The following is a 14,335-nucleotide window of genomic DNA, read 5'->3' on the forward strand; positions in this document are numbered from 1 at the left end:
TAGACTGACAACTTAACTTACTCAAATGAAGGGTTTAGAACTTGAACAAAATTTGCCTAGCATTTAAATTTAGTCAAGGGAGGGAAGTATAATAAATTAATGTTATCAATGCAAGGATACCACAAGTTCAGGATACTATATAACAAAGTTAAAAGTAATTAGAAAAGCAAAGTACAGATCAGAACTAGTACCTACTAGAAATTGTGCTTCTAATTTTAAGGGTACAACTGGAAACAGGAAAAAACACACATGTAAGCAGGAGAAATATAGTAAGCACATATAGTCTCACTTTATATTATCATATTCTAGTTAAAGTTTTTGCTGTTGGTGGTATTTTCCCCAATGTAGCATTGTGCACATATTTATATTGTTGTTTGTGGCCCACATATTAAACATTTACTAATTAACCCGGGTTATAATATTTTATTAGTCTTAAATTAATATGGTGAAGAGAAATTTCTTAGGGACTTGGCTCCCTGAAATTTTCAAATTGCTTCAGTGTCAATAAACTGAATACAATCATTAAGGCACAGAGGGAAGTGGTAATGCTTTTAGAGCTTGGAAGTGCTCATGTTTGCATCTGGTAAGAAGCCTTAACATTGTACTCCTCCTAGTAAACTTGGGAGAAATTGGGTTGCATTCTGTCTTGAACACATCACATTGTCTACGGAGCGGTGAGGACAGGACTAACTAAATGGCACTTACACGTTTCAATCGATATCTCTTCTCTGTGTACTGGGTCTCACTGCTACCAAGCCTGTCTCTAGAAATACTTGCAGATTGTGGGTACCATCAATATCATACTGTCAAAGTATTCACTTTTATTTGAACAGGATGCAAATGATATCGAGAAAGCATAAAACTCTAACTCATTATTGCGATAGCTCTGGTTGTCCTCTTGGAGAAGCCCAGCAGAAAGAGAAAGGTGGATCAATTTTGATGGAGCAGCAGAGTTGAGAAAAATGTAAGAACAGGATGCTATCTGGGTAGGTAGGATCTGCCTAGCATTTAAATTTAGGCACGGGGGGAAGTATATCAAATTAATATAACTTTGCTAAAGAAAGGTCTTAGATAGGCAGATGTTACTATAAACTAAAAGCTATAATATATCTAAAAACACAGAGCTTCATTTTGCATAAAAAACACAATCCTATGAAAGAGATATATGAAACTTCATAATATGGTAAATCAAATTTCAAAAATTTTCATTTCATTTCTTAGTAAAATATGTCAATAATACATCAATTTATTATATAAGAAATGAAAAAAATACATTTTCAAATTCAGGACTTATAGCTTTTATTTTAAACAAAATTACAATTTCAATCCTATATAGTAAAGCAAATCAACTGAACAGCAGAACGACCGGTCACTATGACATCCACTGACCACCAAGGGGCAGACGCTCAACGCAGGAGCTGTTCCCTGGTGGTCAGTGAGCTCCCACCTGAGGGAGGAGCTCTGAGCCAGAGGAGCCCAGCAGTTGTGGTGGGAGCCTCTCCTGCCTCTGCAGCAGCACTAAGGATGTCCCACTGCTGGCTTAGGCCTGTGGAAAGTGGGCCTAAGCCATCAGTCAGACATCCCTTGAGGACTCCTGGACTGCAAGAGGGCACAGGCCAGGCTGAGCCCCTCCCGCAAGTGTATGAATTTCATGCACTTGGCCTCTAGTATGTCATAAACAGTAGCCTTGATCATAAAGATGTTGATCAATTCCTGGTTTTAAGACTGTGTCTAAAAACAGCTTGGTTTTTCTGATTCATTTTCATTCCCCTTTCCAGTTTATCAATCATGCCTTCCCAACTTTTATAAATCCTTTACCTAAAAAAATGTTGTATTTGAGCTTGGAGTTTGGATCTGTTTCCCAAAAGAGAAGTTTGCTGTCAAAGTAAAAACTGATAAAACCTTTCCCACAAGTGTATTGCTCACACTGTGATATAGTTTTTCTAGCCCCATTTTGTTTATGTAATTTAGATTCTCAAACAGAACATGGGTACTAACCCTCTCTCATCTTCTTTTAAAAAATATTTTTATTGATTTCAAAGAGGAAGAGAGAGAGAGAGAGAGAGAGAGAGAGAGAGAGAGAGAGAGAGAGAGAGAGAGAGAGAAACATCAATGATGATAGAGAATCATTGATTGGCTGCCTCCTGCCTGCCCCACACTGGGGATCAAGCTCACCCACAATCCCGGCATGTGCCCTAACCAGGAACTGAACTGTGACCTCTTGGTTCATAGGTTGACATTCAACCACAGAGTCACCTCAGCTGGGCAATGCTCTTTCTTTTTCCTATCAATTCAAAAACTATTGATTGGCACCTACTATATTATATACCATATTATATACCAAAAGGAACATGAAGAAAAAGAAAGCACAGACAACTATAACCTCAAAACACAACCTAGTGATGGGGATTAGAACAAGTAACAAGTAACCTCAGTAAAATGTTCCATATGATCAATGCCATTAGCAGGATATAAACAGGGTGCATGGGGGTGTTGAGAAAAGGAAGAGATTCACTTGGGAGGATAAAATCAACATCAGGACCTTTGGTCATAGACTCCTGGTCGACTCTCCTACAAATGACATCATGCTATACACGATGAAACAACCACATCTAATCTTCCACCATATCCTTTCATGACATTCTTCCCAATATATCCTTTCACAGCAAATGTAACGTGTTTTGCAAAAGAAAAGACTGTTGGTTCAGTCAGAGCACTGACCATGCTCAAGTCTCCTATGCTAGATTCAGAGAGACCCCATGCCAGCACGGCTTTGACCTGTGTTTACAAATTGAAAATTTGGACCAAGAATATTGAGTCTAATTTTCAGGTTGCTGAAGCTGAATCATCTCTATTAAAGATGATGTTTCTCTGAATCTTGATTCGTCCCTTATTACCCATTTTGCCTAATGACTTCCCAAGTTTTGAGTAATGCTGAAATCAACTGTAAAAGCAAATGTTTAACTCTTAGCTGTGTGTCCTAATAACCACCTAGCATTTGCATCTTTCTTAAAAGTTGCAAACAAAAGCCCAGGAGATATGTTTTCCTCTTTTCTTTGCTCATCAGCGTGGCTGGGTTTTGAATTGCATTTTCTCTGAGTGCTGCTGGCTGGTGACTCATTCTGAGAGATGAGCCACACAGTAAGCAGGCAGCAAGCATTTGGTTCCGTGTTCCTTTCCCCTCGGGGACTCATGATGCCAAGTCAGATCATGCTTAAACTACCACGTCTGCAATGCAGCACCAGTTGTTCTGTTCGTCTGCTCCTGATATGATTTTCCAGACTCCCATGCCAGTCAAAGCACATGCTTTCTGTAATGTGCTGAGGAGCAGTGAAGGGTGAGGCTTAATATACTGACGCGGGAAGAGTCAGTTCATCTCAGCAGCTTGGGAAGGAAAGAGGGAGGAGTAATGACTGCTAGGTACTCCCCAGTCTACTAACCTCTCAACAATAAATTAAATCAAATCCACAGCCATCCCTCAGGGTGGTATCTGGTGTAATACTTTTCTTGGGTTTATACAAGCAATCTTATCTGTCTAGCTATATATCATCAAATATCTCTATCATCCATCCATCCATCCATCCTACTTTTCAAAAAAATATGTTATTGATTAATGATAAGTAGATTCTTAAGATATTAGACAATTAATATATTCCAAATTACTATTATTATTTTTTTAAATTTTGTATGGAGAGAATTCTTAGAAAGGTAACAAGACACAGATAAAGATTGTGCATAATTCTAACCAAAACAAATATTCAAACAGTCCAAAAATGAATCCAAAAAGACTTGTTTCCATGACTACGTTCACCTGCATACTACAAATATTTTATAAAATGTTAATAATTCTCCTCAACTGGAGAATTTTAAAATGTCAAAAATTGAATACATTAAAAGAAAATTGGACTTGTATGCATGTATGTAAGCATAACCAATGGAGGAAAAACTATGGGGAGGGAGGGCATGTTTGGGTGTGTGTGGGGATTGGTAAGGTATGTACACATATAATATCTTAATAAAAATATTTTAAAATAGAAAAAAAGAAAATTACGATAATAAAACATGACAGCAGAATAGAGAGGACAAAATTTGATAAGGTCTTAGAAAATATACAATCAGGAGGAGGGACCAAGTGAAAACATAATAGAATGATAAATAAATTATATCTACATTTACAGAACAAGTCAGAAAGAATAACTTTAGGAATAGATCTGAATTGTTCTTGCCTCAAGTCTGTTGCATTGCTTAAAATTCAAATTCAATATGATGTAGTTCTGACATTTAGCACAAAACAAGACAGTAAAGAAAGAAGACTTATTTCCACAAGTGCATGGAAGGCATTTTCTGGAAAAACATACATGGGAATAAATTTATATGCAAATTAATCTTAATTTTTAAATATCAGATTCTATTGTATTAGATACATTGTCTTATTACTTGAAGTTTTTGTAGGCAATTCAAATTCCAAGGAGTAAAATCACATTTTAATTTGTTGAGTCATAAGTTTAATTAAAAGAGGTCTAGAGAAACCAAGATTTCTTATATTTTGATTTAAAAATTACTGGCTGAAAACAACCGCATCCTACCCTAAGACTGGCTGAAGAGCAAGCAAATATAGACCTGTACGTTTTTCCAGGAAGAACTGCCCTATCACTGCACATTTACACAAACAACTCTATCCGGTGCCTGCCTTTTCCTCTGATTTCTAGAACATTGTAAAAGCGCTAGATAGCAATACTCGCTATGCACAAGCTCATTCCTTAGCAAGAGTATGAGACGCGATTCCTTATTGCAATTTCCACACAAGCTAGCTCTCAATTAGGTTTCAGATCCTTCTATTTACCAACCAGACAAGCCACAAATTATAACCGAAGCTAATACCCATAACCTGCTTCACATGGTATAGAGACCACATAGGACAAAGCAAACGTGACAAATACAAACCTCGCGGAATTGCCTTTTGCTATCAATTCTGGTCTTGCTCCCCCTTCTAGCCCCAGATGCCTAAGCTTTGGAAGGAAAACACTGAAAAGATCCCCATTTTCTGTCCTCACCCATCGGCGCCACCAGGCCCGGAGGCAGCAGAGGCAGGCCCTGTGCTTTTCCCGCAGATCCACCCTGAAATGCTAAATACCTCTGCTCTGCACACTCCTCTGTGGAGCTCAGGGAAATGGCAGCAGCGGAGCGCTGAGTGGTTGGCATGGCAACAAGAAAAGGAAAATCTGCAGCCTCTTGTATTGTCAGGCCAGCTTGTTGATTTGCCTTGGCGGTGATGCAGGTAACTCTAGTTTATCTGCAGGAGAGATGGCTCTGCACTCTCTTCTCTGCATACATGAGTATAATGTTAAAGACTATATGCCATCTTTAAATTTCATATATATATATTTCAGAGAAGAAGAGAAAATCATTGATTGGCTGCCTCCTGCAGCTGCTCCCCACTAGGGATTGAGTCCCCAGCCCGGGCAGGTGCCCTTGACTGGAATTGAACCTGGGACCTGTCAGTCTGCAGGCCGATGCTCTATCCCCTGAGCCAAACCACCTAGGGCCCATCTTTTGAATGGGATGACAGCTCTTACTAGTAAATCTCAAATGGGAATGTTGGCAGAGGAAAGTGGAAGAAGAAAAGGTAGGTTCTCACAATTCTAAGGTTAAAAAGGGAAGCAGAAGGTTAGAGTGATGACGAACTTTTCCTTCATCGTGTATTTTCAAGCTTAAATTTATCACTTTAGCAGCAATAAACGGACATAGCTGAGTATGTTCGTGGCTTGGCTGCTTGAGTTCCAAGGATGGTAGAGTCTGGGCTTTGGAAGGCACAGCTCAAGGCAAACTCTGAAATGCAACAATGCCTGACCCACAAGAGCTTTTCCAGACCTCGCTGCTTCCGTAGGGAACAGACCTGGGGGCTCCTCAGAAATGCGGGGAAGCAAGGCATTCCTGGGGCGTGGGGTGGGCGGTTATGGAAGGAAACACTCCCCTGTGATCTGCCATTGACTCAGAGCTGGCCCTGGCTGTGGTCTGGGGATGGTCCTGAAGGCTCTTTATACTCTGATTAGCGTTTCTTACTCGTATTCAAAACATTAGACCTTAGGATAGTCAAAGTCATGAAAGGATGATTTTCATGAAATACATCAATGTTTTGTCATCTATCAGCTTCTCAAATTTGCCTCCTTTGTTTCTACATTCACACTGAGAGATGAGAATAAAATTATGATTTTTCTGTCATGCTTGGAGGTACGTGGGTGTGGCAGTTCTGCAATAGGCATGGTCTTCTTTGGCTATAACGGATCTCCAGGCAGCTGGCTGTGCTGGTCTCAATCAGGTGCTATGGGTTGTGGAAAGAGTGCTGGTTTGTGCGTCATACCAGCATGCTGGCTGTGGTCATGAGATCTTGAGTGGATCTCATGTAAAGAGGAGGACTATGAAAGGCCACCTGACTGGTTCCTTCTAGTGATCTTCTTGTTATTTTGATATGGATTCTAACATGAGTTTGGGCCCCACCTCACATAAAAATCTTAAAGAGGAAGCTCCTTATTTTCCCTCAGAATTGGAACTCTGTGGGGGAGCAAAATGCATTCCTCTTGCTTCAAATTTAAGGTGAAAAGTAGCAGGAGGGTTTATTTTAAGCTTTTACTCTTCTGATTCCCACTTTGGAAAACAAATGTAAAAATGATGGCTTTACTCTCATTATAACAATAACATTCCCAAGGGGCTAGATTCTCAATGGTTTCTCATTTATTTTTCAAAGCTACTGTGCGATGGCTTCTAAAAAGAAGACCTGAATGAATACATATAAGAAAAATGGTTAAAGTATCAAAATTTATGCTATATCAGATGAGCAAATAATTCAATCTGCCTTTCTATGGGTTAGCTTTACATTGTAAGGAGACAAAATCTCGAAGAATAAACTATAAAGAAATGTAATTTAAAACATCATTGCCTTCTAGCATTCCCTGCCATCCCAAGTCTCAGTGCATAAGATTACCAATAAACTTACTATGGGCTTGCATCTTTAAAGATTACTAGGGCCCAGGAATGAAGGTGAATACTGAAAAAGGGTGACAGAGAATGAGCCAGACCTTTGGTTGAAGGAAGCCCATAATGATAAAAGAAGGAAGAAGGGGGGATGATTGCAATTCATTTAACGTTTTATCTGGTTTATAGAGATAAATACAAATAATCAACCTTGGGGGAAAGATTTATTTCTAAAGTCAAGAGAGGACATAGCAAAGAAGGAAAGCAGAAGAATACTGATCAGTAATGTGGTGGCCACCACAACATATAGCTAAGGACCTGGTGATACTGGGAAATGCTTCAAGTTACCAATGCCTTGAGAAATCTCCTTCAGAGGGCAGAAACGCAGTATACGAATAGATTACAAGTGTACACAAAGCATTATGCTAAGAAAATAAGCCAGTCAAAAAAGGATAAGTATCACATGATCTCACTCATTTGTGGAACATAATGAATAATGTAAACTGATGAACAAAAATAGATCCAGAGACAAAGAAACATTGAACAGACCATCAAACCTCAGAGGGAAGAGGGAACTGTTAAGAGATCAACCAAAGGACCTGAATGCATGTATATAAGCATAACCAAGGGACACAGATACTAAGGGGGGGGGGGGGGGGGGAGGCGGGGGGGGCGGGGGGAGGAGTGGCCAGGAAATGGTCAATGGGGGAAAAGGAAGACATGTAATTCTTTCAACAGTGAAGAATTTACATTTAAAAAAATAATAAAGAGTGGGCTAGTATATAGCTCCCTGGTCCTCTCTAAAACAACTCAAAATATCGTGCCAGCTCATATTTAGCAATAGTTCCCATCATCAAAGGACAGCATTTTAAAAAAACAAACAAAAACATATTTGAGATTTAAGAACACTTTTTTTTAAAAACTGGGAATAATTTTTGTTTGTAGCTTGTGAAACAGTTAGCTATAAACTGTCAATAATAAAATTTTTTATTTTATTACGCTGAAGTTTAGAGAGATATTTAATTGCACATGAATTTATCATTGGAACATCCTCTATAGGCATGAGGAGACAATATTTTACATTTTTCTTTTCCCACACATAGATAACTTATAATTCAATACTTGGCCTGTTATTTCTGAAGGGAAGTTAGTTTAAAATCACACCATAATTTGAATTGAACACATCGCCCTGGTAATTTGCAGCTGGCTCTTTCTAACTCGGTCACTATGAACATACATATAAAGCTTTCATAATCAGTCTCCCAAATGTAGTATAAAATTACTGTGACATATGAGAAGCTGAAATCTAAATTACTTTTGGGTGCTCTTGAATTCGTAATTTAAAAGAAAATCTACTAGTCTCTTTTTAATTTATATTATTTTTTCAAGCTGACAAGGACACACTGACCTAGAAATAGATTTTTCGGGTGCTCTGAAATAGTCCATTAGGACCATTGAAAAACTGAAATAGTGAGTGATGCTGATTCTCCACTGCTTGACCAAACACCCAGTAGAGATGTTTGTCTTGTAAACCTCACATAATCCATGAGCCTCAACCGAGGAAAGCCCAGGACACAAAGGAGGTCTTTTCAATAGTTTTCCCCATCAATTTGAAAAGGACTTCCTTTTATCTTTTCTATTCACTGACTCCTTCATTCATTCATTCACTCACTCAACACATTATTGAGTACTTGAGGTATAATATCAAGTACTACAGGATATGACGGTAAGAATAATCTTGGTCTAGAACATTACTGCTTTCCCCACAATCATCTTACTCTGAATGTGTCCTCCTCTTTTCATGTCTTTATCCTTCAAAATTTTCCTAGCTAATGTTTCTGATCCAAATCCCACCCTCTACAACTTGTATTATACTGGTTTGCAGAAAAGCATTCCTTGTTTATGAGTACTCTATTGTCTATATTGACACCACTACCACCACCAATAATAATAAAATAATAATAATAATAATAATAGGTACTATTTTATGAGCCATTCACTTTATACACAGTACTATTTAATCCTCATTGTAATGATGAAAGGCAAACATGACATTTTTATTTCATTCTGAACCAGTTTCTTTCTAATAGGGCATATGTACCTTTTAGGCTTTGCAAAGCTTCTCAGATCCTTGGATTCGATTGGACACCACTACCCTCTTTTCCTATTCCACCCGGATGTCTGCAGGGTACTTGGTTTTTATCACAGCAACAGCTAAAAACCCAATTTCACAAAGATTTGGCATCTTGAAAAGAAATTTAGTGTGTGCTAATGCTGAAACTGTGTCCTGTCCTGAGATAATAAACCATGTAGTGTTGGACAGATGTGGGGAATTGCTACATTTGCTTTGAGTATTTCAAATACTCTGCCTGAGCACCGGCACTGTGCCATAGCACCTCAAGACACTTCTTGCACAATTTGGAACTTTGGCCCTAAGTAGAAACGATGCCAGTTCCACTTTGCCTTTCTGTTCTGCTCATTTGGTACTGAACACACTGTATTTTATATCTGAATTAACTGCAGGCACAGGTGTCACATCCACTACCAGGTCACCTGATCTGTGATGCTCAGAGGCCATTCCTTGCACACACCTAGCACAGAAGCTAACACATTTTGTACTACATAGAAAATGCTCAATGGTAATTTGTGGAATGTGTGGATTAAAAAAAGTTACACTATGTACTTATGTAATTTCTCCCCAGTCATTTGAAATGCCTTTCATATTTTCCCATTAAAGTGTAAACATTTTTTTTTGAGCAGTGTACAGTCGATGTGTTGCTGACTAGTGGGTGGACTGTAGAAAACCAATCTTTGAATATGTAAAGGATGATTTTGAAGGGGGCATAACTTTTACTAATGCTTGTAGTTTGCTTAGTTTTTTGGATAACATGCCTGCAAGTTACTGTGTTCAAATGCAGTAAATTCGGAGTCACAGAAAAATAAAAATAATTTTGAATAATTCTATAGTTCTGGGTATTGTTTCTCTATGCCATTCATACTGTATGATAATTATGCCATTATGACAACATTGTCGATGATAAAGTGTAGAAATTACACTTTGAAAGTAACTACTTGATAATAAATTATAGTATGTTTTCCTAAATGTGAATATTAGGTCTTAAAAAGCTATCGTAGGAAGTATGAAATGGTTCATGTGTATGTGGTCATTTTCTTTGTTTTCTGTTTCTCCTTTTTCTTTTTAAAAGCTGAGAGCTGGACTCTAGCATTCTTTTCTGCCCTAAAAAGTAAATATGCTTCTAATTAGTCAATCAGATTTAGGTCCCATATCATTTAAGAAAATCAATAGCAAACTATCTTTGTTTTCTTTCAATGAATTAAACTGCTGACAGGTAATGAGCCATTTGTTTATTAACATTAAAGTGGTAAAATTAAATAGGGAGATGAGATAGAGAATGCAACCACTTTGGGGTAGCATAGGGCTAGTTCCCATGACTTTTCTCTTTTTTTGTGTGTCTTTCCCCTGACCCACTAAAGTCTCCATCCCAGCATTCCTGAAAGAGGATAAGTGCTGTAAATTAATTCACTAAACAGACTTCAAAGCACAAACAGGCTCTGGTGACTGGAGAGCGCTTAGTTACCTGCTGTTTCTCTGTCAGCTGAAGTCAGCTCTCCATTGATCCCATTCTCTTTGGTATTTGAGTAAGTGCTCTGTGACCCATGCTCTCCAAAGGTGCCCTCTTCGTCCTCCCTGAATGGGAATCCATTGGCACTTCTGACAAGTCCTTCCCCTGCCCCGCCTTGGTCCTTAATCTCAGGTGAATGTGGGTGTGCAGAGGCCTCCGTTAGCTGAGCTGAGGTCCAGTGAGGTGCCTTCGCGTCATCTTTCCGATCATCTGCCATTCTTCAACACCTGTCACCTGTCCTGTGATTGGAAGTGAAAAAAACAGTAGCCATGACTTTGGGGGAATCTGGTCTGATAGTAATAGTGCCAAGGTAGAGCAAATTTCTGGTGGTTAGCTACAGTAAACATAAAAACGCTCTTTCAATAATCTACTTTTAATATGAAGAGGTAGCTGTTAGTAACACTTTGGTTCTGTTTTTGTTTTATTTTTTACAAACATTTTGGCATATCTTTCCTTTTCTTATAAGATCTCCATCCATCTATATACTCTTTTAAAAAAAATAGTGTTTGGCATGTAAGGACATATCTTAGCTAGCTTTCATTGACATGTGATGTTCATTGTTCAGTAGAGCCAAGGAATCCAGCACTATAAGAAAACTGTCTAATGTTTTTTCATGTTTAGTCTTCGGTGATGTGTTTTAGGAGGAAGACCACCCGTGGTAAGTGCTTACACGCACTTGAGAAATGTTGAGTTGCGCAAGCATGTGTAACACTAACTGAGAGCTTTTCATGTGCTCGGACACATGGAATCTCAGGGAAGGGCAGTGATGTGGGGAGAATCCCAACCAAGGGGCCATAGAAACCTTTGTCTGATGCCATGTTTATCAACACCTCTCAAAGGATTTGGGAAATACTTAGGTTTTCGCTTTAGCCCATGGGAGTTCTAGCCACAGATTTTCAAAGTAAAGAAAATAATATGAACACCCACAGTTCTCAGCTAAAATTGGCAGTTTTCCCCATAGGGCTCTCTGGAAAAGATTTCTTAGTGACTAAAAATCCTCAGAGTGAACCTAAGAAAACCAATGTCTAGCCGAAACCAGTTTGGCTCAATGGATAGAGCGTCGGCTTGGGGACTACAGGGTCCCGGGTTCGATTCTGGTCAAGGGCATGTACCTTGGTTGTGGGCATATCCCCAGTAGGGGGTGTGCAGGAGGCAGCTGATCGATGACTCTCTTTCATCGATGTTCCTAACTCTCTTTCTCTCTCCCTTCCTCTCTGTACAAAATCAATAAAATATATTAAAAAAGAAAAAGAAAAAAAGAAAAGAAAACCAATGTCTAATGGAAGAGAGTGCTACTTGGTCATCATCCACTTGAAATGTTGATAGTTGGTTTTCAAGAGACCAGTCATTCAAAAAGTGATCTCTTTAGTGTGTAATGCTTCAGACTTTTGGATTCTTTCTTTTTAATCCATCAGTAGAAACTAAATTTGTAAAAAGAAAAAGGTGGCTGGCCATATTGGTTTCAATTAATATCAGAGAAACAAATGAAGTGAATTTATAATCTAAAATGCATCATCCAACTTCCTAATAAGACTAATCAGATAATACTCCTTAAAATGTATGCAGATTGCCAAAACCATTTTGGCTCAGTGGTAGAGCGTCTGTCTGCAGACTGAAAGGTCCCAGGTTTGATTCCGGTCAAGGGCATGTACATTGGTTGCGAGCACATCCCCGGTAGGGAGTGTGCAAGAGGCAGCTGGTCGATGTTTCTCTCTCATCGATGTTTCTAGCTCTCTATCCCTCTCTCCTCCTCTCTGTAAAAAATCAATAAAATATATATTTTTAAAAAATGTATGCAGATTAATCAGCTATCACTTCTAATTTGTTGGGCTTTTGAAATGTACATACTAAAACCATGTATTAAGTGACAACATGTCAGAAAATGTCAAGTTGGTATTGCTCTGACAAAGCTACTTTGACAGAAAGTATGATTTAAGACTTCCTTCTGCTCTACTAAAAAGCTTCTGGAAGCAAAGGAGATACCATTGGGTACACTCACTTATAATCACAGCATGATATTATTAAAATACCACCCACTTGTGGTAAATTTCACTTGAATTCCTAATCAGTGTTTTGAGTCATGGTTTAACTCTGCTCTACAGGACAGCATTATGACAATAGTCAAAAGTGATCACAGCTTCTTTTAATTACTTCTTCCTGTTGTATATAATTATTTTACCTGAGTCTCTCAGGAAACTGTGAATGTGAGATAAATAAGAAAGCTGATAAAGACAAATTCCCTCCCAATCTATGAGAGGAAACTGAAGTAGAAGGAATGTTAGCATTCCATTCCTCCTATGTAATGAGAAAGCCTCTTCTCTCTCCTTATTGCAAAAGATCACAAATCCTAACTGTGGAAGAGCTGGAAATCCGAATGAAAACAGTTGTTCCACAGATTCAATTCCAAGTTGGAATGGTTTATAGATTAATTACTTATTTACGTAACATCTGTAAAATGTTTTCGTTTTGTTTTGGGGTAGATTTAATGTATACATGTTTAATATTGTGAAGTAAAATTAGGACTCTTCCAATATTGATTAGAAGGTCTTAGATAATTCTAGTTATATCAAAAGAGAAAAGAAAACAAACAAGCAAAAGAGTGAAAGAAACAACAACAAATAGAAAAAGAAAGAAAAGAAAATTCTCACTCAACAGAAAACATGACTCTGATGGCAATATTCAACTCATGTTTGGGACAGGTATACTCCAAATTTCAGTTACTTACTAAATTTTTTTTAATCTAATATGATCATTTTGTAGCTTACGAGTAGGTCTGTCAGTCAGTAATGGTATTTACCAGATTTGTAGAATACAGATTACATTAATAATTGGACTTCTATTATATTCAGATTCTCTTATATTCATATGCAACTGCCTTAAACATTTTCCAGACCTAAGACTATAATGCTCTATGTTTTAAAATTCTAAGATTCTTCTTGAGTACCTACCTGCCCAGATACTTACACAAATTCATACATTTTTGTGTATAAGAACAAATTTGGACTTCCCCAAATCCTAACTCCAAATCTGCAAGACCACTCTTGAAAACATTGCATTTTGTGTATGATTGTCTCTTGCATAGGATAGATACATCTTAGAAATAAGATGCATTGTAATTTAGAAATAAGGTCATATGCATTTTGCTGATTTCTAATATTCTTAGACATATTCCCATAATACAGCTATTCCGATATTTTCCCTTAATGGTCAGAAACTTTAATACTTAACTATAGTATTTACCTCATTCTAAATCTTTGGTGCTGAATTCTGATACTTATTACAAATAAAAACTGTATCTTTTGCCTTCCAACATTTTATTTTTGGAGCATCATTCTTTAAGAAAATCATATAGTATTATTTAGCACATAATAGTTTCATGCTATCCTTCATGTATACATAAATTGAAAAAACACACAAAATAGATACAATATATTCCAGATAAATCATTTTATAAAACCTTACATAATATTCTAGATCTTTCACATAGGGTATATTTTAACAACTCTAATGAAAATATGATTTCTTAAAAACTAACATTACTTAGTTGTTTAGAAAGTTTTTCTCCTTTATCCACCTTCTCTAGAATACTCTATGAATTTATATTTCAAGCACATGTTGCTAATAAAGGAATGATAACTTTAAAATGACGACTTACATTTATTTTGGAGGTGGCCAAATAATACACCTTTGTTGGTTCTCCCTAAGAATTATACATGTGC

The 14,335-nt window shown here is 37.6% G+C and overlaps 1 protein-coding gene across 13 annotated transcripts in view; it reads right to left on the reverse strand.

The window, feature by feature from the left end:
* The window catches only part of MAP2 (microtubule associated protein 2), a 222,836-nt gene that overhangs the window by 45,054 nt on the left and 163,447 nt on the right, over positions 1 to 14,335 (reverse strand). For 12 of the 13 annotated variants that reach the window (XM_045575759.1, XM_045575762.1, XM_045575761.1 and 9 more), the window contains one exon: positions 10,572 to 10,855. In XM_045575759.1, coding sequence (XP_045431715.1) covers positions 10,572 to 10,833 — 262 coding nt within the window. In that variant the 5' untranslated portion in view covers positions 10,834 to 10,855. Of the gene's footprint in view, positions 1 to 4,944; positions 5,094 to 10,571; positions 10,856 to 14,335 lie in introns of those variants that run through there. The other variant, XM_045575768.1, reaches the window with a different exon arrangement.

Source organism: Pipistrellus kuhlii, unplaced genomic scaffold, assembly GCF_014108245.1.
Source record: "Pipistrellus kuhlii isolate mPipKuh1 unplaced genomic scaffold, mPipKuh1.p scaffold_m20_p_7, whole genome shotgun sequence".
NCBI classification, from domain to species: Eukaryota; Metazoa; Chordata; class Mammalia; order Chiroptera; family Vespertilionidae; genus Pipistrellus; species Pipistrellus kuhlii.